Source organism: Cyprinus carpio, chromosome A5 (genome assembly GCF_018340385.1).
Source record: "Cyprinus carpio isolate SPL01 chromosome A5, ASM1834038v1, whole genome shotgun sequence".
NCBI classification, from domain to species: Eukaryota; Metazoa; Chordata; class Actinopteri; order Cypriniformes; family Cyprinidae; genus Cyprinus; species Cyprinus carpio.
The window spans coordinates 39,091,831-39,117,819 of NC_056576.1; the positions used below are offsets into that span (position 1 = coordinate 39,091,831).

General features: G+C 39.1%; 1 protein-coding gene across 1 annotated transcript; it reads right to left on the reverse strand.

The window, feature by feature from the left end:
- Positions 1–14,105: 14,105 nt before the first annotated feature.
- LOC109099519 (myosin light chain 4-like) lies at positions 14,106–15,032 on the reverse strand. The gene has a single exon (XM_042757181.1). The coding sequence runs from the start codon at positions 14,943–14,945 to the stop codon at positions 14,334–14,336; it is 612 nt and encodes a 203-aa protein (XP_042613115.1). The 5' UTR covers positions 14,946–15,032; the 3' UTR covers positions 14,106–14,333.
- Between the last annotated feature and the right edge of the window lie 10,957 nt (positions 15,033–25,989).

The following is a 25,989-nucleotide window of genomic DNA, read 5'->3' on the forward strand; positions in this document are numbered from 1 at the left end:
CTCAAAAACTTTTTAAAAAGTTACTTTTACCTTCCTCAACTTTTCCTTGTGGCCTTTCCTCGTCCCTCAGATGATGTTGACGTAAAAAGATCTAAATCACATTCAAGTTTCAGAAAGTTTCAAGGTAGGATTGAATGATTCTTTGCTCAATTTGTGTATTATAGTTGTTTCATATATTGCATTTTATTGTAATAAGAAGAACAGTATAACTGCATATAATACTGTTTAATTAGACCTACAGACCTATATGTTATAAAGCGATCTTAAAATAATACTTAGTTATCTACATAGATATTGTTAATCATATACACACAAACTAATTTCCCATCTACCAATGCAGATTTATAAACATCACTCTTCAGGGACCATCATCACAGTGTGTCTCAAGCTTGATACTGCAGACATCAAGAAAAGCCTTCCAGTTTTATCCATGTTCAAACACATATTGTCAGGGACACCACCGGACACAGATGCAGGTTTCAGTATGCGACCAATTTATTTAATAAGTCCAAAAGAAACTTCCTCAAACGAACAGAAAAAGGCCGGGAAATCAATGAAAATAGTCCAACAGAAAAATCAGAGGCTTCAATGTCCTTGCGAAACCACCCGGCAGGGGGCGCCCGATGGCGCGGCCGCGTAGAGAACGGAGAGGGGAGGAAGACACATGGGAACTGACATCAGAGCGGACCGAAAAACTTCTGCGGAATGCAGATGCCTCGTCTGGGAAATGAGGAAGGGGGGAAAAAATAGAAAGAAACAAAACAACTGGTGGCAGAAAAACCTGACAAGGACCGACACTGGCACGACTAAACAAGGCTAGACTGGAGCGGACAGAGTGGTTGTACATTGACTATTGGCGTGCAACGATCTGGCACCAATTGGCACGAAAGACGGAAATAAATACAGCGAGAGATGAAAAGACATTGAATTCAGGTGAGCGGAGTCAAACAATTAGGAGCGGAAGAGGTAGTAATGGGGGGGCACCACAGAAGGGTGCATGGCGAACGATCAAAACAAAACACCATGTGCGCAGATGCAGACATATACAGAACACGCACACCGAGGGAACAGGGTGATCAGACAGAAGACATGACAGTACCCCCCCTCCGACGGATGCCACCAGGCGCCGCAGGAAGGGGCTCACCTCGTCGCCGATAGAAGTCCTCGACCAATGTCCGATCCAAGATGTCCCGGGCCGGAATCCAGCTCCTCTCCTCTGGACCATAGCCCTCCCAGTCCACAAGATATTGAAAGCCCCGACCCCTACGTCGGACATCTAGCAACTTCCGCACCGTATAGACCGGGGAGCCATCCACTAGGCGGGGGGGAGGGGGGGTTGGGGCAGAGGGAACAAGAGGGGAATGCAACACAGGTTTAACCCTGGAAACATGGAAAACAGGGTGCACCCGACCAAGCGTGGTAGGGAGCTTGAGCCGCACCGCCGCTGGACTCAGGACCTTGGTGATCCGGTATGGGCCAATGAACCTGGGTGCCAACTTACGTGAGGCTACCCTGAGAGGCAGGTCCTTGGTGGAGAGTCATACCCTTTGACCACACACGTAACGGGGAGCAGGAGTCCGGTGACGATCGGCCGCTGCTTTGATCCGCCTATTAGCCTGGGCCAAGGCCGCTTTAGCCCTCTTCCAGGTGCGTCGACACCGTCGGACAAGAGCCAAAGCAGACGGGACCGCAGCTTCGGGTTCCTGTGTGGGAAACAGGGGGGGTTGATAACCGACAGAACACTGGAATGGGGACATACCTGTGGCAGAGGCTGGAAGGGAGTTATGGGCGTATTCTACCCAGGACAGCTGTTGACACCAGGAGCTTGGATTGTGGGATGCCAGGCAGCGAAGAGTATGTTCCAAATCCTGGTTTGCTCGCTCTGACTGCCCGTTGGTCTGGGGATGGAATCCTGATGACAGACTCGTAGAGGCCCCGATCTGCCGACAGAACTCCCTCCAAAACCGGGAGACAAACTGGGGACCCCTATCAGAGACCACGTTGACTGGAAGACCATGAATCCGGAACACGTGATCAATCATCACCTGAGCAGTCTCCTTGGCAGAGGGGAGCTTGGGAAGGGGAATGAAATGGGCCGCCTTGGAGAAACGGTCCACCACCGTGAGAATGACGGTGTTACCCTTAGATTCAGGGAGGCCAGTGACAAAATCAAGGGCCAAATGTGACCAGGGGCGAGACGGGATGGGCAACGGGTGGAGCAGACCAATGGGAGGCGCATTGGAAGTCTTGTTCTGAGCGCACACAGAGCAGGCAGCCACAAACTGCCTGACATCCTTGGCCATGGATGGCCACCAGAATCGCTGACGGATGGCAGCCAGCGACCTCCGGACTCCTGGATGACAGACCAGCCTGGATGAGTGACCCCACTGGATTACTTCAGAGCGCAGCTTGGTGGGAACAAATAGATTACCCGCTGGAACCCCCTTCGGCACAGGCCCCTTAAGTAGGGCCTCCTCTACTCGTCTCTCGATGCCCCAAGAGAGGGATGCCACCACCACCTCTTTGGGCAAAATGGTGTCAGCTGACTCTTCCTCCCCAGGAGCCTCAAAGAGACGAGAAAGAGCGTCGGGCTTAACATTTTTGGACCCGGGCCTGTAAGACAGGGTGAAATTGAACCGGCCAAAGAAGAGGGCCCAGCGAGCCTGTCGGGAGCTCAGCCTCCTGGCCGAACGGATATACTCAAGGTTTTTGTGATCCGTCCAGACCAGGAAGGGCCGAGCTGCACCCTCCAACCAGTGACGCCACTCCCCCAAAGCCAGCCTGACCGCCAACAACTCCCGATTACCTATGTCGTTGACGCCACTCCCCCAAAGCCAGCGGTGGGAGAGAAGAAGGCACAGGGATGCACCTTTCCATCCTTTTGTGACCGCTGAGATAGGCCCCGCGCCTACACCGACATCAGAGGCATCCACCTCAACAATGAATTGACGTTCAGGGTCTGGAATAGACAAGACAGGAGCAGAGATAAACCGGGAGCCTGACCGCCAACAACTCCCGATTACCTATGTCGTTCCACTTGAACGATACCTTGGGAGAGGTGAGTGCCGTTAAGGGTGCAGCAATCTGACCAAAGTTCCGGATGAACCGCCGATAGAAGTTGGCAAACCCCAGGAACCGCTGCAGAGCCTTACGAGAGTCAGGAGCTGGCCACTCGGCAACGGCCCTTACCTTACAGGGGTCCGCTCTGATCTCTCCCGCAGAAATAACGAACCCCAAGAATGGAACCGACTGGGCATGGAAGACGCACTTCTCCGCCTTGACATAAAGCTGGGTTCTCCAGCAGCCGTTGTAGCACCTGGCGAACATGCTGAGTGTGTACCTGCAGAGATGGGGAAAATATCAATATATCATCAAGATACACAAAGACGAAGCGATTCACCATGTCTCTCAACACGTCGTTAACCAGGGCCTGGAAGACAGCTGGGGCATTGGTCAGACCAAATGGTAGGACCCGGTACTCAAAGTGTCCCGTGGGTGTGTTGAAGGCTGTCTTCCACTCATCCCCCTCACGTATGCGAATTAGATGATAGGCATTCCGGAGGTCTAGCTTGGTGAAGACCTTGGCTCCCTGCAATAGCTCAAAGGCAGACGACATAAGAGGCAAGGGGTACCTGTTCTTAATAGTGATGTCATTCAGGCCTCGATAATCTATACAAGGACGCAGGGAGCCGTCCTTCTTCTTGACAAAGAAGAACCCAGCACCTGCAGGAGATGAAGAGGGTCGAATGAGATCGGCTTTGAGGGATTCATTAATGTACTTGTCCATGGCCTCTCTTTCAGGACCTGAAAGGGAAAACAAGTGACCCTTGGGCGGAGAAGTGCCTGGGAGGAGCTCGATGGCACAATCGTAAGGGCGATGTGGAGGTAAGGAGGTAGCCCGGGACTTGCTAAAACACCTGGCACAAGTCGTGGTACTCCACCGGGACCCCATTCAAATCAGCAGCCTCCACCTGCAAGACAGGACACACAGACACCGGAAAAGAGGCAGCACCCAAGCAAGACGCAAGACAAAACTTACTCCAAGACAAGACAGAGTTGCTAGACCAATCCACTTGAGGGCCATGTTGCACCAACCACGGGTGCCCCAATACTATGGGGGCACTCGGGGATTCAAGAAGGTACAGCGTGGTTACCTCACGGTGATTGCCTGAGACAATAAGATTGACAGGAGGAGTAGCATAGGAAACAGTAGTAATTAAGGTGCCATTCAAGGAACGGGCAGGAATAGATTCAGGAAGAGGAATGGCAGGAATCCCCCACCGGGTGGCTAGAGAGACGTCCATAAAGTTGCCCTCTGCTCCTGAGTCAACATCACCAAACTGAATAGAGGCAGGAAGGAGAGTACGAGAGGAGGGGGAATTCAATAAAGGGGTAACGCTCACCAGGATCCCCCTCTTTACTGGCGAGCCTTGACTTTTAGCGGGCAGCCTGCTGCGAAGTGACCTGATTTACCGCAATACAGGCACAGCCCTAGGGCGAGGCGTTTCTGCTTTTGTTGTGGAGTGAGGCGAAGGCGCCCCACCTGCATAGGCTCAGGCTCAGTGGAGGAGACATTCAGGGAGTCTGTGGGGGAAACAGGAGATGACTCCTCCGTCCTCCAGGACGGACGAACTGCCAGGCGCTGGCGGCGGCGGCGAAGACGACCCTCGATCCGCAATGCCATATTGATAAGGTCATCAAAGTCACATGGCAAGTCCTGAGTGGCCAGCTCATCCTGGATGTCATCCTCTAGCCCTGCACGGAACATAGCTCGACAGGCCTCCTCATTCCAGTCACAGGTAGCTGCCAGAGTCTTGAAATGGATAGCATAGTCAGTCACTGAGCGACCCGCCTGACGGAGCCGTGCTAGCTGGTCAGCCGCTTCCTGACCTCTGGCAGAGCGGTCAAATAGCCTCTCCATCTCCTGGCGGAAGTCCGTTAAGGATGCACAACAGGGAGCCTGAGTCTCCCAGACGGATGTTTCCCCAGTCTCTAGCCTTTCCAGTTAATAGAGTTAATACAAAAGCCACTTTGGACTCCTCAAGTGCGTATGTGCGTGGCTGCAGGGAAAACACCACGGAACACTGGGACAAGAAGGCCCGGCAGGAGTTGGGGTCCCCATCATAGGGTGGTGGGTTATTACATCGGGGCTCCGGCTCATGGCGAGGAAGCTGGTGAACTGCACCACCCTGTGCGGCTTCTCGTTGCAGCTCTTGGATGCGGGTGGTCAGCTCAGCCACTTGGTTTGCTAGGAACTCCACCTCCCTTGTGGTGTTCGTCAGTCTGGCTTCATGCTGGCCCAAAAGAACGCCCTGCTGGGTGACTGCGGTTCTGACCGGATCTGCGCCTGCTGTGTCCATCTTGGCCAGATCGTTCTGTCAGGGACACCACGGGGCACAGATGCAGGTTTCAGTATGCGACCAATTTATTTAATAAGTCCAAAAGAAACTTCCTCAAACGAACAGAAAAAGGCCGGGAAATCAATGAAAATAGTCCAACAGAAAAATCAGAGGCTTCAATGTCCCTGCGAAACCACCCGGCAGGGGGCGCCCGATGGCGCGGCCGCGTAGAGAACGGAGAGGGGAGGAAGACACATGGGAACCGACATCAGAGCGGACCGAAAAAACTTCTGCGGAATGCAGATGCCTCGTCTGGGAAATGAGGAAGGGGGAAAAAATAGAAAGAACAAAACAACTGGTGGCAGAAAAACCTGACAAGGACCGACACTGGCACGAATAAACAAGGCTAGACTGGAGCGGACAGAGTGGCTGTACATTGACTATTGGCGTGCAACGATCTGGCACCAATTGGCACGAAAGACGGAAATAAATACAGCGAGAGATGAACAGACATTGAATTCAGGTGAGCGGAGTCAAACAATTAGGAGCGGAAGAGGTAGTAACGGGGGGGGCACCACAGAAGGGTGCATGGCGAATGATCAAAACAAAACACCATGTGCACAGATGCAGACATATACAGAACACGCACACCGAAGAACAGGGTGATCAGACAGAAGACATGACACATATAGGGATACTTCCTTCTGTCTCCCATTGTTAATATGGTCTGTTTTGCTCAACATCTCATATGAAAATATTTCCAATCAAAGCAGAACTGTTGAGCCACTCTGAGCATCACACTGCAGTGATTCATTACTGACTGAATCCATAGTTTGAATGAATCGAGTGAGTCAATGACTCATTCATAAGGCAATCAACTTGTTTTCTTTCTGAATCAGTCAGCCGGTTGAACAAATCAGTTGAATGAATGACTGAATGATTCACTCATTAATACAACCTACTAGTGGTTTTAGTTACATACTAAGAGTATTATTTCATAAAAAAAAATAAAAAATAAAAAAATGCAACGTTGAATCAAAATATTTGTATGCTTATATTTCATATACTTTTTGTAATATCTATTCAATGATTTTCTCTTCTAACACAATAATGACTTTTGATAATGATTTATATAATGATTTTAAAATAATAACGTTTTATATTTTTTCTCCTAATATTGATCTGTGATTCATTTGTGAATAATTTATGAAAAATTAATTGGGACATACTTTTTAGAAAACCCCAAAGATGAAGGAAACAAAAGAGCTAATTATTGTTGGTTTGTGAACCACATAAATGGATTGTGCATGAGCAACTGTTTGATTATTCCAGTCCAAAATGGTGATTAATAAAGCATTCACTCATTTATTCTGTTTGTCTGAATCTAGCAGCTGAAGGGCACGCCTGCAGATTGTTTTCCTCAAAAAGACACGAATCCACGTTATGTATAATTTATTACGTGTTTAATCCACACTACACTTCCTTTTAATAATGCAATGTTTGAATCCTTATTTTAGGGGGGGGAATACACAAATGAAGGTTTTTTTTTTTTTTTTTTTTTTTTTCTCTCTCTCTCTTTTCAGACAGGACCTCCACCTGACCTCCATCTTCACATCTGACACTCTTAGTAATAGTTTCATTATGATCTTAAGTTAGTTTGTTTATTCTTGGCAGACAATGAAGGAGAGCCTTAATAAGACATTAGTTTCCAGTTCCATTCATTTTGCAAATAATGATTTAGATTGATATGTTACAATGTCTTTGTTACATATATTGAATTTTATTGTAATAAGAAGAACAGTATAACTGCATGCAGCTTGTTGTTCATTATAAATCATATTCTGTGTTACTATATTGTGATTCTCACCACTTGTGCATAACATCTTAGTGTAAATGTCACTATACATACACTGCATTATAATGTGTCATTAAACAGTTACATAAAATAAAATTGCTCATTGCAACCTCTTTATGTGCATGAAGCTGAAATTTTGCTCATATTCAAAACTAAAACTACCTTGTGCACTCATGTTACTTAAAAATAAATAAATAATAAGTTTCACAGACTAATTAATGCACTTGCATCCCATAAACCTTGGTTTGGATTAGCAGGATTTATTTTATTTTATTTTTTGAACTCTAAATTAATAGCAATTTCTTTTACTAATACCTTTGAATTAGTTGCTGTCTGTTTCTCTGCCTCAGGATGGTTTCTCTCTCTCATTTTCCAGGAGTGTAAATGTGTATTGAGCACCTTTCATAACATCCTCTGTGAGCCTTGGGCCAATTAAAGACTTAGTAAAATGGTTGCAGACCATTATCTCTGTTTTGTCTTTTGCTCTTTGCTGCTGAGAGACATTTCTTAACGGGAAAAACATGTTACTGCTATCTAATATTGTGCTGTGTAGCTTAACCTCACAATTTAGCATTTATTCCTGGAAGGAACATATGCTCTATACAACAAAGCAGATTAGACTCTGAGAAAAAAAGAAAAGGCTCAGCTGTTTTTAGATAGATTAAACCGTTGTCATGACAATCACCACAGCAGCAAAATAATAGTAATAATGATAAGACCACAGAAGACATTTTGTCTAAATGTTTGGGTGTTTTAAACTTTGTTTCCTGCAATTGGTTTGTATGTAAATGCACTTACATGCATTGAAAGGTGAAAAAGGTGCATGAAAGGTCTGTAAAAACATGTTTTAGTGGTATATGTGGAGAACAGCACAGGCAAAGGGGTGTGTGAGGCTCTGTGTTTACACTCTGAAGAGCATCTGTGTTTCTTCACAATGTGATTTTGCTGCATTCAGCTGTGCAACCTCGTAAAGCACTGCACTGAAAAGTTACATCCTTACTTTGCAAAGCATTTAGTTATTGTTCTTAATATTCCAACTTGATGGTTCTTAAAGACATTATTGCATTTAGATTTAAATAATAATAATAATAATAATAATAATAATAATAATAATAATAATAATAACAATAATGAATAAATTCATCATAAAGGCAGTACAAATATTTACTCAAAAAAAAAAAGCCAATTGAACATAATTAATAATGATATTTCCTTCTATCCCTCACCCAGTTGAACTCTGTTTAAGAAGCACACATTTCAGACTCCCAAAAACAAAAGGAAAGGAAGCATAAATGCCAATTAAAATTGGTCTGTTAACCACATGCTAGGAAAATCAATTGATCAATTGTGCATGAGTAAGTGTTTGATCACTCCAGTCCAAAATGGTTATTAATAAAGCATTTGCTTATTTATTCATGTTTTCTTGAATCTAGCAGTTAAAGAGCATGCCTGCGGATTGTGTTGCTTAAAAATGCACGAATCCATGTTATCATGTATGATTTATCATGTGTTTACTCCACACCTAGGCCATGCTACATTATGTTTTATTGAACAAACTTAATGAATTTAACTTGTTGTGTCATATGGCACATATGAGTTTCACGATTATCTTATAGGAGGCTGTACACAGACTGCATAATCTATGTGCATGTTGGTACTGTTATCAGCAAACTTCACTTATGTAAAAATATCATAGCACACATGCATATGCAATGAACAAAAAGTTTATTACCTCTGCACAAACAATAACACATCTATTGATCATTGAACAAAACTGCATACTGAGTAGCCATCCTGTATCCACCAAAACACAAGCTATACTATTCAGCACAACTTAAACATACTGTATAAACTATTTTAAATATCCACTATGACTTAACATTCTAAAAACTTTACTCAAAAACACATAAATACTACTACTACTACTACTACTACTACTAAATATTTACTCCCTCAATCAAGTCCTATGCAAAGCACTCTAGCCCAGTTTTAGTTAATACAACAAAAAATATTCATGTAGTCTTGAGTTAACTTCCATTTTACAAATTTAGGTGGACTTAACATAATGAAACTAAATACAAATGACAGTGAATTGTTGTTTGGTTGGTTTGTGTTTGTGTTAGAGCACTGGGGCTTGTACCATGATGATGGCTGAACAAACTCAGGGTTTACAGGATTAGTTTTGAGTTGACAAAATCAAACCAGTCCAATCCATCTTTGTTGGTATCATGACACTGATCATCAACTGTTTCTGTCAAATCAGGCTTTGATTAAGATTTATGAGTTAATGGAGTGCGTGCACATGAAAGTTAGACATCAGTAGTCAACGGCCAATCACATGCCTTGAAACACATCAGGCCATTCAAGATGTAGATTATTTATTTATTTATTTATTTATTTTATGAGAACAGATTTGGATAAATGTATCGCTTGCTCACCAGTGGATCCTCTGCAGTGAATGGGTGCCATCAGAATAAGAAGTCCAAACAGCTAAAAAAAAAAAAAATATATATATATATAAAAAAAATCCTATCACATCAAAATCCACAGTGCTTGATCTGTGAATATGTATCTCCTGATTCAGACCTTTTTCACTGTAGGAAGAGTTATTATGTATTAAGAACTGATATCTTAGTTGAAAACATCTTAATGATGGATTTGTTTCTTACAAACACACAGTGTTTGGCTTCACAAGATGTTAACTTATGGACTGGAGTGATGTGGATTACTTGTGGATTATTGTGATGTTTTTATCAGCTGTTTGCACTCTCATTCTGACGGCACCCATTCACTGCAGAGCATCCATTGGTCATCAAGTGATGGAATGCTACATTTCTCCAAATTTGATGAAGAAACAAACTCATCTACGTCTTGAATGGCCTGGTGGTGAGCACATTTTCATCAAATTTTCACTTTTGGGTGAACTATTCCTTTAACTTTTTACTGAAAAAAAAAAACCTAATTTTAATGATGAAAGATTTATCATTACTGCTATAGATCACTTATCTATGAAACACCAATGTCTCACTCCATCCTGACCATGACATATCATCAGCAACTCTGTTTCTTCACCAGCAGCTCTGTCAGGACAGTTGCACCATATGCAGAACTGTCAGTGGTTTAAAAGTGTGAAAGGAAGACTGCTAAGCCACAGCAACTTTGAGCCGAGGACCAGGACAGCCAGGAAACATCATCACAGGCAGCTTTCACCCTTCGGCCCCTGGGAGAACATTACCCTGGAGAAACAGAGCAGACACACAGGGCTGACTACACAGGTTCAAGAATACTCTTGGTAAATTAATGCATTTTGACTGCAGATGTGTTTCGTGTGTGTGTGTTACGTGTTATGTGTGTGTGATTATTGAGTGTCGATGTGAAGTTTGCGACTTCATTTTTTGACAAAATTGTAATTCAAAGAGACAGCATTTAACAAAATCTAAAGAAATATCTTTGTTCAGAGCCATGTCGAATTTGGAAATACTGTTTAATAATTGTGAAGCCCACGCTATGAATGTGCAATTCTACTTTTGATACACAGAAAATAAAGTTATCTTTCTTATACTGTAGTTTCCATGGAAACAGACACTATTCTTTATATCTTTGAGGCAATAAAGCTCTGTAGGGAAATGACAAATGTCATCCTTGCTACTGTAGAGTAAACATCAAGCACAAGATAAATTTGACTTGGAGAGCTAGCTTATGAATGTGCACTAGACAATATTCAAAGTTCCTTCTCTCTTTTTTTGTAATTAAAATAACATTTTATTTTGAAAATCCTTGTTAGACATTCTGCTAACAATAAGTAACTTTGCAACTCCATGTCAACTAGCAGTCATCAGAGTATTTGTAGACTGTGTGATATCTGCTAACACTGTATTTTGATGGTTCCTCAACAGACATTATATTGACTATGTTACTTTGCAACTACTGTATATGTTAGCTTATTCTACTAACACTAATCTAATAGTCAACTAATTCTCTAATGAGAGGTAATCGACATGGAGTTGCAAGGTTACTGTAGAGTGTCTGAAGTAGACTATCCAGATAAGGTGTAACCTGAAATGTTAACAATTTCATATCAGAACTTTGTCTTGTAACTCAAAGACCTGCAAGTTTTATTTTTTATTTTTTTATTCCAAACACCAAGTAAAGAAACACAGACCTTTTTTTTTTTTTTTTTTTTTTTTACACTAATTGCAATCACCAGTGGACAGATCTTGCTTAAAACGATATTTTACCAATGGAAATACATGGAAGCTACAAATGTTTTGCTGCACTGTTAATCAGTGCGACATATAGATTTAACATATTTCACATATGTCAAAGAGAACCTTTGAAATATGTATTTGAGCGATAGACTGCTGTTATTCACTGATATCTTACCATCCACCGAAGCTTTCAGATTTAGTTTGCACTTTCAAATACTTAAACTCTGCTTTTGTTTGACTATGATGCACAGAAGTGTTGTTTGATATCATTGAAATCACACTGAAACGAGGCGGAGTTCTGTTTTTCTGGTGAATTGCAGTTTATAACATATTACTAATGCATGAATTATCATCATAAATAGATTTACTCCAAAAACCATATCAGGTTGATTGATATCACGGTGCTTTATTACATCAGAATGTTTGTTGTGTCGTTCAGTTCTCCTATTCAGTTCTTTCTGTTTAGTTAATCTAATAAAATATTGCGTAATTCATGTTTCAATTGCTTTATTGATGGCTGTTTTCAAATGAACGTGAGTTTATGAGTATTTCTGTTGAAGATTTGAGTTTTGTGAACATCATTCACAGAAACAGAATGAAAATCATCTTAACTGTGAATGTGTCGGAAAGAGATCCTATATGTAATGTAATATTGTAAATGTTTCAGAGTTTGAAACTGATTACCATGTGTATGTGCAAATGATTTGTTTTTGTCCTCTGATGTTTTGCAACCTGATATGAATGTATAAATTTGTACAATGTGAATTGCACAAAAACATAAAAGTTTTAGAAAAAGAGTAAGGATGAGGGACCACCCCTCAACATAACCATTATTTTGGAGTGATATATATATATATATATATATATATATATATATATATATATATATATATATATATATATATATATATATATATATATATATATATATATACAGTATATATTAGTTGTTGTGGATTATACTATACTTACTGCCTCCTAAAGCCTAGAGATTTTGGTTTATGTGGTTCTAATAGCTTGATCAAAGACACAATTTCTTCTTGTTTTTATTTTATTTTATCTTCTTTTTGTCTGTTTCATATAAAAAAGCCATATGGGTCATATTTTCCGCTTACCTGTTCCACTATAACATCTGCTACTATTAAATTGTCATTAACCAGCTCATTCAGCTATCTGCCAATCTGCATCCCAGTCAACATCTTTGCAAAGCTGATGCATATAAATGAGCGCCACTTCTCCTACCCATTAAGAACACCCTGGACAGACTCCGATTCAGGGCAGGATTTACATCACAGGAACATTGTGTCCTGTCGAACAGCACCGGTGAAGCACAGACGTCTCTTGCACCGTCACCGCTTGCGTCCAGAGGTGTGAAATTCATGTTTATGTGCTGCCACACAGGCCAAGCCAAGTGTGAGCCTGACACCAGGGATCACAGATGGGAGACCCGGGGCAGCTGTCAGCCTGATGACAGGAGGATGGTGTTTAAAGATTACCCCTGTCCCTTTTCTGTGCTCTTGGCCACTCTTTCATGTGCTCTCTCTCTACACCACCCTCCCTACAATCCATAGATAGCTGAATTTCCTAAGTACATGGCTGGAAGACCTGCCTCTCCTGAGCTGAGATTACATAGCCTGCATTCCCATTGATGCACAGACACAGTCCCCCTGCCTGGCCTTCTCATAGAGAGAAGCTCCATACCACATCAAAGCGAAATCCCAAGGTGTCTTCAAAAGCAGCCTGGACTCTGCAGACTGCATGGGAAAAGGTCACAGATTCAAAAATGCAGGATTGCTGCATGAGTTATGTTCAGCTAGAATGCTTCCATCTCAGAGCTAAATGTGATTCATTATGGAAGTGAATCAAAACTTCATTAAGAATGTGTCATTGTAATAATAGCATAGAAACTCGTTTTAATACGAAATACTTTTGAGGCTACAAGTGATTATTAATTGAACATTCTCAGAGCACTTTTTTTTTTTTTTTTTTCTCCATTTACAGACATATGATACGTCAAGACCAGATGTGTAGTGGTTTGGGGCAGTGTTGTGATGTGGAAACATGTTTTGTTGCCTCATTACCATGCAACTGATGGATTGCATTAAAAATGGAGCTTTAAGCAATAGTTCATTCAGAATTAAGTCACTTTCACCTACTTTCAAATATGGTATTGTGCCATTACAATGACATTACAACAAATACTGTTGGTGTTTGTGTGTCTCATAACCAAATGGCATTTATATCAAACTTAGTGTGGCATGTCTTGATGTGCCTCATGTGAATTTATGTGAACATGAATGAGAATTACAGCAGAAGGGATGATTTACAATGAGCAACAAATTCAATTTCCATCTGTTCCTCTTACAAAGCTATTGTATGGCTTCAGAAGGTTCTGAATATAACATTAGTTTGAATTAGTTTTTATTTTTATTTTTTGAGCTTGGATGTATAAATGAACTGCTTGCCAATAACTCATTTGATGGTAAACAGAAGAAAGTAATTTGGATTGAAACAACATGAGTGTGATATATATTCCCTTCTTTTTTTTTTTGAAGAATTAACCCTTTAGATAAGAGCAACAAGTATAATTTAAGGAGTGTTGTGTATTTTTCATGATGAAGATGAAGAAGAAGAAGAAGAAAAAAGAAATGGATGTATATGTTTTTTTTTTTTGTTTGTATTTGTTTTTGATTGAATATGTATTTGGTTGGATTTTATTAAACACAGAGGTGCACAGAAGTCATAATGTATAGAAAAAGGTCTTGAAGAGGAAGTTAAAATGTCAGTGTGAGGTTTTACACCATTCAAATTTAAAATGAAACATTACTGTAAAACAACATATTTCAGGGAATTAAGTATAAATGGTTTACTTAGTTACCCACACAATTATTTTCCCTCACCATCCAATCAGTTAACTCCTATAAATCCAATTCAACCAGAAAGAATATGTTTGACAAATGAAGAGTAATTGATGCAACCGTTGGTGTCCTCTTGTCCAGCCATCAGTCGATCCACCTCATCCTCTGTCATCCGCTCGCCCAGCGTGGCAAGAACGTGCCGTAGCTCGGCCCCCATGATGGTGCCGTTGCCCTCCTTGTCAAAAACTCTCAGTCCTTCCACGAAATCCTCAAAGTTGCCCTGATCCTTCAAGCGGGAGATATGCTGCAGCATTGGCAGGAAGGTTTCAAAGTCCACCAGCTTGGAGTTCATTTCCTCCAGTCTAGGTTTCCCCAGGACTTTCAGCACATCGGCGTTGGTTGGGTTTTGGCCCAAAGCTCGCATCACATCCCCACACTGGGCATACGTAATCTTCATTTCTCCTTTCAGTGTGCGGTCGAACAGTTGAAACGCCTCTTTGAACTCTTCGATCTGGTTGGCGGTGTACTCCAGCGTGATGGCCTTGGGATCAAATGCGGGTTCTTTGGGTGCTTCAGGTTCGGGCAGCGGAGCTGGTTTGGGGGCTGCTGGGGCCGGAGCGGCTTCCTTCTTTGGTTCAGGCTTCTTGGGTTCTGGCTTCTTGCACTCAACTTTCTTGGGAGCCATGGTGATGATGTGAAGAGCCTCCTGGATGAGCAGGGAAGTCAGAAACGTCAGAAAGGATGGGAGGGAGCAGCTCAGGGCAGATTCTCTGTTAAAGCTTTTATATCATTTGACCCCAGGGAGGAGAGATCAGCCCGACAGGCAGGTCCTATAACACACTATAAAAGGAAGAAATCCAAAATAGACCTGGTCGGCAGTGGCGTCAACAATGAACTATTGTTCCCAGCTGCCACTGATAGTGACAGAGAGACTCCTATCAAAGCCCTAACTTCTGCTCTGGGTTTACACAGAATTAACAACTCATTCATGAGCAATGCTTGTATGTAAAACAAACCATCCAAGTGCTTTCAATAATAACCCTGTATTTCTGAAACTTGGAAGAATATTTTCACTCACCAAACAAGTCATTCTTCACTTTAAATGTAAACTTTACTTAATAATTGTAACCCTATGGTTACCTGCGTCTTGTTTAATCTGAGGATCAGTTCTAGGCTAAATATAACCACAGTTAATGTTGTATTTTTGGGGAGTGTGTGACAGCTGGACTTTTACAACAAAGCTATTTCAGACCTGAGGCATAAGGAGGCACCCAACAATGTGTTAGCTTTGGCTATCTTGAGTTTATACAAACAGAAAATGCCTTAAGTGGGAACTAACTCGGAATGTAACACTCCATTTTGACAGGTGTGCCTCAGTTGTCATTCCACCTACAGCAGACACATGCACAAAGTCACATAGCACTTATCACAATACACATTGTTTCAAAGCAGCTTTAGACTAGCATCCACCAATACACACAAACTTTTCAACTTATTATTCTTCAATTAAAAAGCAAAAACCAGTTACTCTGGATGCAGAAATAGTTTTTGATAGGGTAAACTGGAAATTCCTGTTTTTCACATTAGAGATATCTTGTTTAGAGGAGTCATTAATTAGTTGGATCAAAATTCTTTATACATCTTAATACAGCCACTGTCATCACCAATGGACTAACACCACGTAGCTTCACACTGCACCGTGGGACTAGACAAGAATGCCCCCCCCCCCATCATCATTACATGACACAAATTAAACTTATTGATTCATTCTCTAATATTTCTGAATTTTTTGATTATGTTTTCTAATATTTCTTTATATTCAAAGTATGTTTTATGTGACCTCCCAGACACCACCTATCCCTTTATGCACCATTCACATCACATACTGTAGGCGTTAGGCATTAATGTTTCCCTGTTTCCCCCAGGCTGTCAGAGTAAACACGCAAAAAGACAGTCGTTATAATCAGTAGTTATGTCTCCACTGGATGCAACAAATTCCTTGTTTGTAATGGGTTTTGTTGGTCTTGTGTCATCGCACCGGGAGACGTCATCACAGTATGGTGAGGGAAGTAACATTTCTGTCACATGCTTGAGTCATTCGGCTAATCACAATTCACACAAAATAATGTTCTTTTTAGCAAAGTCATATGACCTCTTTAAAACAATCAATTATGATCTTCAATGCTGGAGTACTTTATGGCCAACCAGCTTCAAAATGTATACAAATGAATTCATCCAAACCCATCAGAAAACATATGGCTAGATGTTGAGCAAACAATCTGTGTTGATATCCGCATTTCAGACTAACCACTTTTTAGTCAGACAATAATAATAATAATAATAAAAAAAACACATTAAAACAACACACCTGTTTTTAAACACCAAAAATAGCAACAGCTTCGACAGCCTGGATGGTGGGAATTTCACCAAATCACAAAACACCCCTCTTGCACCATCTAAATACACCACCATTTGCAATAACTCAGATTTCACAGTTACTGTAATAAGAAGCAGCTTAAGTTACACACATGGGCAGAAAAGGGCATCACACCCACTGTGAACTTTAACACATCTTTCATAGTAATAACCTGGCTTCATTTACATACTTTGTCCATAATTTGTATTTATTTATTTATTTTATTTTTTGGAATACCTGCAAATCAAATCATCTATCCAATCAAAAATCAACACTCTGACCATTAACCTAGACCCTTAACCTTCAATCTCAGAGCTAATTAATATACTCTCTACCTTCTCCTCCTCCTCCTCCTCCTCAAAAAAAATAAATAAATAAATAATAAAAAAAAAAAATTGGAAATCAGACCTATCTATTACTCCTGATGCTGATTTCTGAACACAAATCTGCAAAAATATCTACTTCATGATAAAACAATATTCAACTCATACAGTATAAGTTACTTCACAGATTTCACCTAATAACTGGAATGAAATTGTTTAAAATGGGATTCACTTCAGAAACGTTTTCACATTGCACCCAAAAATAACCCAGACACATTTGTTCATGCCCTTTGGTATTGCACACCAATTAAAAAATTCTGGAAAAATGTCACTGAATCACTATCCATCCTTATGGGCTGTGACATCTCAATGCCTCCATCCCTTTGTTGATTGGGGGATGACAAAACTGATAGGAAAAAGTAACAGCATTGTTTATAATTTAGATACCTTTTGATTAGTATTTTTTTATTTAATTATTATTATTATTATTATTATTAATTTTTTTTTTTTTTTTTGTGCCTCTGGTCCCCAGTAGGCTGTTAAATCCCGGTCCATATCTGGTGTGGTGAAGTTATGGGTGGGTGGATGTGATGTGGGGCTTGTGCCTCCCTGTCGTCTCCCTGTGCTCTTTCCTCCGGGATTTCTTGCCTTGGCTGGTTCTGACTGCATGCCTCCTTTTTTTTATCACATATAAGCTGAAATACATACACACCTATTAAATTTAACAAAGAATATATATATATATATATATATATATATATATATATATATATATATATATATATATATATATATATATATATATATATATATATATACCAAAACTAAGTAACTACCTTACTAACTTAATAAGCAGCAGATTATGAGTTTATTGAGGCAAAAGTTTCAGTTAATACCTAGTTAATAGTGAAAATTGGTCCCCAAACTAAACTGTGACAGTGACAAACAACAACCAACCACAGAACTGAGATTTGCAATTTAGTATATATTGATTTATGTGAGCGTACTGTATGTGTGTAGATAAAGTTGGATGTACTTTTATATCCAGTTTTATATGGAGAGCTGTGCGATAATATAGTTCACATTTTGCACTATATTTGAACATTCATGCAAGTTATATATGCAATATAGTTTACGATGGTTTATGTGAGTGTCCTAAATGTATGAAGGTAAAGTCGGATGGCACCGACACTTGAACTGTCTTTGCTAAAAATCTATGAAATATTTGTATCTGGTAATATGAGTGTCACCCTCGTTGTGGCTTATGTGATGGAAATTCAGAAACTAAAGCCAATGAGTGGGATCATGTCCTACATCCAGTAAAATAATGATCATTTGGGGGGGAACAAAGTGATAAGTCAATTAGCATGTAACAAGCAATTAGACTGTAGTCAATTGCCTGATCTTTAATGAAAATAAAGAGAACATAGGTTGTTAAAAATCACCAACATTACTGTCTTTTTCATGCTGTTCTTGGTCTTCAGTTGCTCAAATCGTCTACGGTGTGCATAAAGGGACATCCTGCATTAGGCCAGATTTGCAAACCTTCTTTTGGCGTAGTAAAAAAAAAAAACAAAAAAATTTTTGTGTGGGTTTTCTTTTGAGAAAATATAGATGTGATGTGTGTGGAGTTTTTTTTGTTTATCTTATTATATTGAGTATTAAAAACAAACAAACAAAAAGGTGCAACATTTATATAGAAATTATCCGGCTGTGTTCTTTAATTTGTGCAGTGTCACACTAATTTGCCCTGTTTAGTAAATCTGGCCCATTGTGATTATCAGTTTGTGTGTTTTACCCACCAGTGTTACATTGATAGGACAAATACAAGTAAACATATGGCACTTCTTTCATGGAAAGAACACAGTGGTTTTCATCATCGGCTTAATTTTACTGTTTTAAATCAGCTCAACTCTAAAAGCCGTTCACATACAAGTCACGTTTGTTCTTATATCAGATCAGATCCTTCCTCTGAGCAAACACATCAAGCAAACAAATATATTCAATACAAATCCATGATGGAGTGCAGAGGGCTGCTGGATGTCTTGAATGCTGAGATGAATTGAGTCATTGCTACAGATGTTTATGTATGCCTCAAAGGCACATTTCATTCAAAGCTTATGGATGAATATGACGAAAGTCTTAATAAATACGAGTATATTTAGAAAGATCACAAAACCACATTAAAAATAATAATAATAATAACAATAAAATAATTTAAAAAATGCCAGAAAGAACAACATTGCATGTTAAAAAGATAATTAATCCAAAATCATTTACTCACCCTCATGTGGTTTCAAACAAGTATGCTGATATTGTTTCCAATTAACAAAAATATAAAATAAAAATAAAATTTAATTTAATTATAATAATAATAATCATCTTTTTGAAGAATCTTTTCACATTTTCTTCCCCAACTGACAGTTTAAAGTTAATAAAATACTAATGTAACAAAAAGCAGCATGAAGGTAATCTATACAACTCATGCACCTTTCTTCTGTCACTGCATCGAAAAGAGTTGCTTTCTTTTATGTTCTAAATAATAATAATAATAATAATAATAATAATAATAATAATAATAATAATAATAATAATAATATTTTTTTTTACAAGATGTAATATAAATCTCAGGTGTCCCCAGAATGCGTATGTGAAGTTTCACCTTAAAAATACAACACAGATAATTTATTATAACATTTTGAAAATGCCTATTTTGAGTGGAAGCTGTTTTCTCAGGACGGGGTCTATGCTAAAATGGTAGTGTCAGTCAGCGGCCGTGGGCGGCGCCTGGAGATTGTGACATCACAATGCTTAGAGAATCAAAACGGCATGTCTAATGAGACTGATTTGGTTTAAAGGGGTCATATGATGTGATTTTAATTGTTCCTTTCTCTTTGGAGTGTTACAAGCACTTGGTGCATAAAGAAGATCTGTAAAGTTGCATAGACTAAAGTCTGAAATCCAAAGATATATTCTTTATAAAAGTTAAGAGTCAACCACGCCTACCTAAAACACCTCATTCTAACACACCACCACGTCTACGTCATGTTATGGGAAGATTTGCATGACGCCGCCCAAATGTTCACGCAAAGAAAGAAGGTGTAACTTCTTGCTGTTGCCGCCGGTGCCATGTCGTGGAGATGCTGTGTGTTTCATTGTGAAAGCGAAACTACTTTGTTTGGCCTTCCAAAAGAGGAGGATATACGCTTCGGCATCCCTAGAGCTGATCTGTGCTGGTCACTGAGGAAATACATCAACTTCACGCTGTGGATCACCTGATCTGTTTCCTGATCCTGGGAGAGTAGACTACAATGCCGGCCGTTCTGACTCACAGACTGTAAGTACTTTTTTTTTTTTTTGTATTCAAAGAATTTGCCACTGATGATTCAAATGCGAGTTTTGAGTAGTGCAGAGTAATGCTTGTTTGTCATTTCTCCGATCACAAATGCAGACATGGTTTTATCATTATGCGGCACGGTGCAACGCAACGTGTAAACAGACAGTATAAGTCATTATAATCAGCAATTACGTCCCCACTGGCTGCAACAAATGCCTCTCTTATAATGGGATTTAATGTTTTTGTCTGGTTGCTCCGGCCGGGACACACATCACAGTAGGGTAAGGGGCATAACATTTCCGTCACACGCTTGAGATATTCGGCCAATCACAACGCACTGGATAGCTGGCCAATCGGAGCACACCTCGCTTTTCAGACCGATGAGCTTTGTAAAAAACTATGTGTTTCAATAAGGCGGAGCATAGGGGAGAAACAATAATGTACAGTATGTGGAAAATAATGTGTTTTTTTTTAACCTTAAACCGCATGAACACATTTTATTACACCAAATACACAAAATAATGTTCTTTTTAGCACCATCATATGAACCCTTTAATGGGGATTAAAAAATAAGCAGTGGGTGGATTTTTATCAATGTAGGATGGTTGTGTTCACAAACTGCCAACACACATTCCCAATATGTTTCACACATACATGTCCAAATAACATGTAAAAGTGTATTTTGCATAATAGGTCCCCTTTCAGGTCCAATTCTAGATATTAACAAACCATTAACTGACTTTCAAAAAAAATTGCTGTTTAGTTTAGGTATTGGGTAGGATTAGGGATGTAGAATATGGTTGTGCAGAATATGTGCTTTATAAGTACTAATAAACAGCTAACATGTTACAAATAGGCATGCTAATAAGTAACAAGTTATTTGTTGGAGTTGGTACATAAGATAAATTGTTATATTTTATGATAATATTAAATATCATTTTGGTTGCAGGGACATGATAACAGGAGTGAAAATAATTAAATAATTTTCCTTTTTGGTTGCAATCTTCTTTTAAGAGCATCCAGCACCTGATGATCTGTACCTGCCAGTCCAGCTTGTAATATCAAGTCACCTGTAATATCAGATAATGCCTGCACACATTTGCTTTCATCAAAATGCAAAACTGGATATACAAGAACGACAACATCGAGAGCACTGATAACGGTCAAATGTGCATTATGTAACCAGGTATACTTTCCCCGTGTTCTTCAATTTAAAGGCTTCATAAATATTTATTTGCTGATGAGGGAACTGCACTTCTTTGTTCATATGGAAATGATTTACTGTGCCTCTAGAATGAGATGACAAAGCTTGATGGAAATGCGTTGAGAGCCACTGAGTGTCCTTCTGAGTCTTCTCTTCATTGGGCGGAAGGTTAATCAATGTGCAGTGGAGCACATCTACTGTAGAGCACAATGAAAGGGAATATGTGCTGCGAGGAGGAAATCATTCTAATCAACTTACACTGTGGCTCAAAGATCTACTGGATGCAAAGATCAGATTGCGTACCTACTGTATGTTTCTGGACATTTTATTTGGAAATACTTTTGTTGCATGCAACATCTAAGCTGTAAATATAATCACACCTGATTGTAAAAAAAAACAACAACAACTCTTCAGTTGAAAAATCTCTGCTATGTTTAACCTGCTTCATAACACAGAGTGAATAAAACAGCTTTGTGTATTGCTGCTCTGTGAATACTCTCTCTAGAATGTGAAAATGTGTTTTTCATGGTTGGTGTGTATCACTAGTGTGCATATATTGTCTTTTTCAAAACACTCAGAATTGCATTTAATCAGAAAAGAGGATCTTTAATTTCATACTTTCATACTGTTAATAGTATTAACAAAATAACCAGGTTTATATATTTATCATCAATACATCCAGTTTGTTTCAAGTTTTAACCAATTAGATACGGCTTGTTCCACAGCTAGCTGTAGTTTGAAATAATTTTTAACTGCATTCATATAATTGTTTTCACAATCAATAGATTTATGCTAATTCTAAGAAAGTTGAATAAATGCATAAAAATTATATTTTAATACAATGAAATAGTTGATTATAACATGCTGTTTATTTATTTATTTATTATTTAAATGTGTGTATAACAGACAAATATGCATCACAATAAGTTAAAATATATAAATATGTACACAATATGTTACGACTGTGTAATCCAGATGGATGGATACACATATACAGTAGTCAACACTTAAAGTGGATCAGAAATTTTCATCAAAGTTCTCCTAAAACCTAAAAATAAATGCATTCTTGTCTTAGGACAGCTTTGATTTCCCTTCAAATGTTGACTAGTGTGTGTGTGTGTGTGTGTGTGTGTATATATATTTTTTTTTTTTTTTTTTTTGAGTTGATGCTGTTTTGATATAACATATTTTATTTTTTGTGTAAGTAAATAAATAAATGAGATGCAATACCTTTCATTTTTTTTTTTTTTTTTTTAAAGTCAAGTCAAGTCACCTTTATTTGTATAGCACTTTATACAATACTGGTTGTGATAAAGCTGCTCTAAGGCCCTTGCACACTGAGTCCGAAATTTTTGCATGTTAAAAAAAATAAATACAATCTCACGCTGTTTCAATTATGTTTACACACTCCCTCCGAAACTTTTGTCTGTCATAAAAAATAAAATAAAAAATAAAATAATGGATCAGGTTCGTTTTTCTGTGTTTTTCGCATCTGTAGCAAGCATTTTGAGAGGTGTTTTGACAATTTAGAGCCACCGTACAAGCAAACGCCAAAATCCAGAATGGCATCTGACAAGTTGATCCACTTATTCTCTGCAGTGCTCCGGCCCTCCAGGAATTGAGTTTGAGACCCGTGGTATAGGTTCGTGCACACTGAGTTCACAGAAATTGGGTGGTTTTCTTTTTAATATGCGGCTCCAGTATCACTAGCAAATCTTCAAACTGAGCCACTGACATCCTGAAGTAAACTTTGAATCGCCCGGGATAATCCTGCAGCTCCTTGATAAGGAGGTGGAACTCTCCTTGGATTGGATTATGGATCCAATATATCCTCTTTCTTTTTCTCTTTTTAAGAAGAGAGAGGACAACAAAAGCATCTTCAACTCCATTTTATATTGTTTTGCCAATTTTTTTTATTTATTTAAATTTTTTTTTTTCACAACAGATTGATTAATACGCATCGGACTCAGTGTGTAAGGTTTGGTAACACTAAGATTATAACTATAGGTATTAGGGAATAATATGCTAAGTTTGGGGAATAAAGGGGTAATAATATGTAAAATTGCAAATGATTTCTACGTGGTATGTATGACCTAACAATAATCTTATATTTGCAAGCGATTTAGCAAAAACATACACAGTGTACATTTTTATAGCCTACAAATAAAACACGCTGATAATTGTTTAAATCCAAACGCTCGGTTGAGACTCGGTTGTCTTGATATGACCCTATTTGGTTTGATATCAGTAATAATTACCCAACGGTGCTGGGTTAGGAATGTGGAGTACATGAACGAGAGCATGCAGCAAGTCACGTAAGTTCAAACGTGAACGGTTCTGTGTGCAACAAAATCCGTGACTGTGGTGCTTAAGACGGGAACATGTGTCGAAAATAGGAGAAAACTCATCTAAGAGCAGACAAGGGACAACTTTGAAACTATCTGGAGTGTGTTCCTTAAAAACAGGTGAGGCGCTTGAGCAAGGCACCGAATCCCCAACTGCTCCCCAGGCGCAGCAGCAATATGGTTGCCCTCCGCCCTGGGTGTGTGTACTGTGTGTTGTGTGTGGGTACTTTGTTTGGGTAAATGCAGAGCACAAATTCCTTTACACAAACATACTAGAAGTCATAATGTCTACTTTGATTGTGCAGGTTTTCACATGTACTCTTGACATTGTAAAGATGAGATTACTCCCGCTGTGATTCCACTGGAATATATAGAAATAGAAATAGAAAAAAAAAAAAAAATCAAATTACACAATTTGGTTTGTCAAGATTAAACATACCAAAAATGATAGTCAAAGCATGTAATAAATGTAATAGGTTGTCGGAAGTCTTCATGATTAGATACACATGAAGTCATTTGTTTGTCACATTTCCAAAATCCTTATTGAATTGCAGTGGATCGTTTGGGATGAACAGCTCGTGATTCCATCTGTCAATAAGTCAATAGAATACAGGACTGTACATGAGAATTACTTTCAAAATCAATATTGCTCTCCATGTTCATGTAATGTTTGATTTCATGGATGTGTCATGTCGATGTGACCTCTTGACACAAATGCCCCAGATCAATGGCCTCTGCCCTCCGTGCACTCGTCTATAACAATCCCTCCATCATTGCTGATGGACTAAAATAATAGTAATGCTTACAAGGTCACGTAACCTCTGCTTTGCTCTCATACATTTGTTTCTGGAGATTGTCTCTGTAATTCAATAAAAAAAAAAAAGATGAATTAATTGACCTGATCTATTGCGCCTGTAAGAATAAGAGCATGAGGATGAGACAGATTCAAAGTGCTAATCTATTGCAGCTTCTATAATTTTTTTATTTTTTGCACACCATGCAATTCATCATTTTTGACAGAGGCAGTCAAACCATTGTCTTGCGTATTTGTGTTATTCATTTACCTCCGCCTGTATTGATCATGCTGGTCCGTCTCAATCTCTTACCCAGAGAAAGAGGATATATGCGCCCAAGGGTTAAGTGCGTAAAGTTGACTGTCCTTATCCTAGAGGTCTGCGGAGGCTGCAGTGGTTTGACAGGTCGTCTGTGCTGCTTAAACTGTGGCTTTGTGTGTATTTTGAGTGTGAGTTAATGGAGACTCAAGAGCTCATATTTGAATCCTAGTGAGCTGCCGGGTTAGAAAGCATTTTATGACAGTATAGGTAGCTGTTAACCTAATGCTGCCTTTTGAGATATTTTGTTTTGACCAAATTCAGCAGTGAGGTTTGCAGATCCAATGCTTTGAAAAATCTCATTATCGACAAAAAAATTGTTATTTTACCAAATATGTGTTTAAAGTATTTTTATGCTTATTAGAGGATTGCATTGTCATCTTAGCTACAGGCTAAGATCAGAGTCTATTCAACTGCATGTCAAGACTTATGTGCTTGTATAAGGTTTTTAAACAGAGCTTATGTTTTAGGCTGCAGGTACATACAGTAATTAAATGATTCTTGTTGATTGATAAATTTAGAGGATTTTATAAGGTGTCTTAATAATCCTTTTTAATTACAAAACAAAAAAGATCTTCCACCAAGGTGGTTTCCAAAAAGAAGAACAAGTTAGTAAACTTTTGGAAAGACCAGTTATTGTGGAAATCATATAATTTAAAATAATATAATTAAGTGTGAATTAAATTGAATGTGTTCAGACACTTAATTGTGTGTTAACTGCAATTAAATTGAAATGCATTATGGTTATATTAACTAACTTCTAAATGAACTGACAAGCATGAATGGTAAATTAAAATATAATTGTCATTTCTATTGAAACTTATATGTGGTGTTTAAATATATTTGTGATTGCACTTTTGTAATAAGGTTGAAATTTAGTAAATTTAATGTCAAATGTAATATTGAATAACATGCAGTTAAAAATATAATAAAGTACATTACACATGCAATATGTTTTTTTTTAATTTGTCATTATTGCAAAGTGTGTGTTT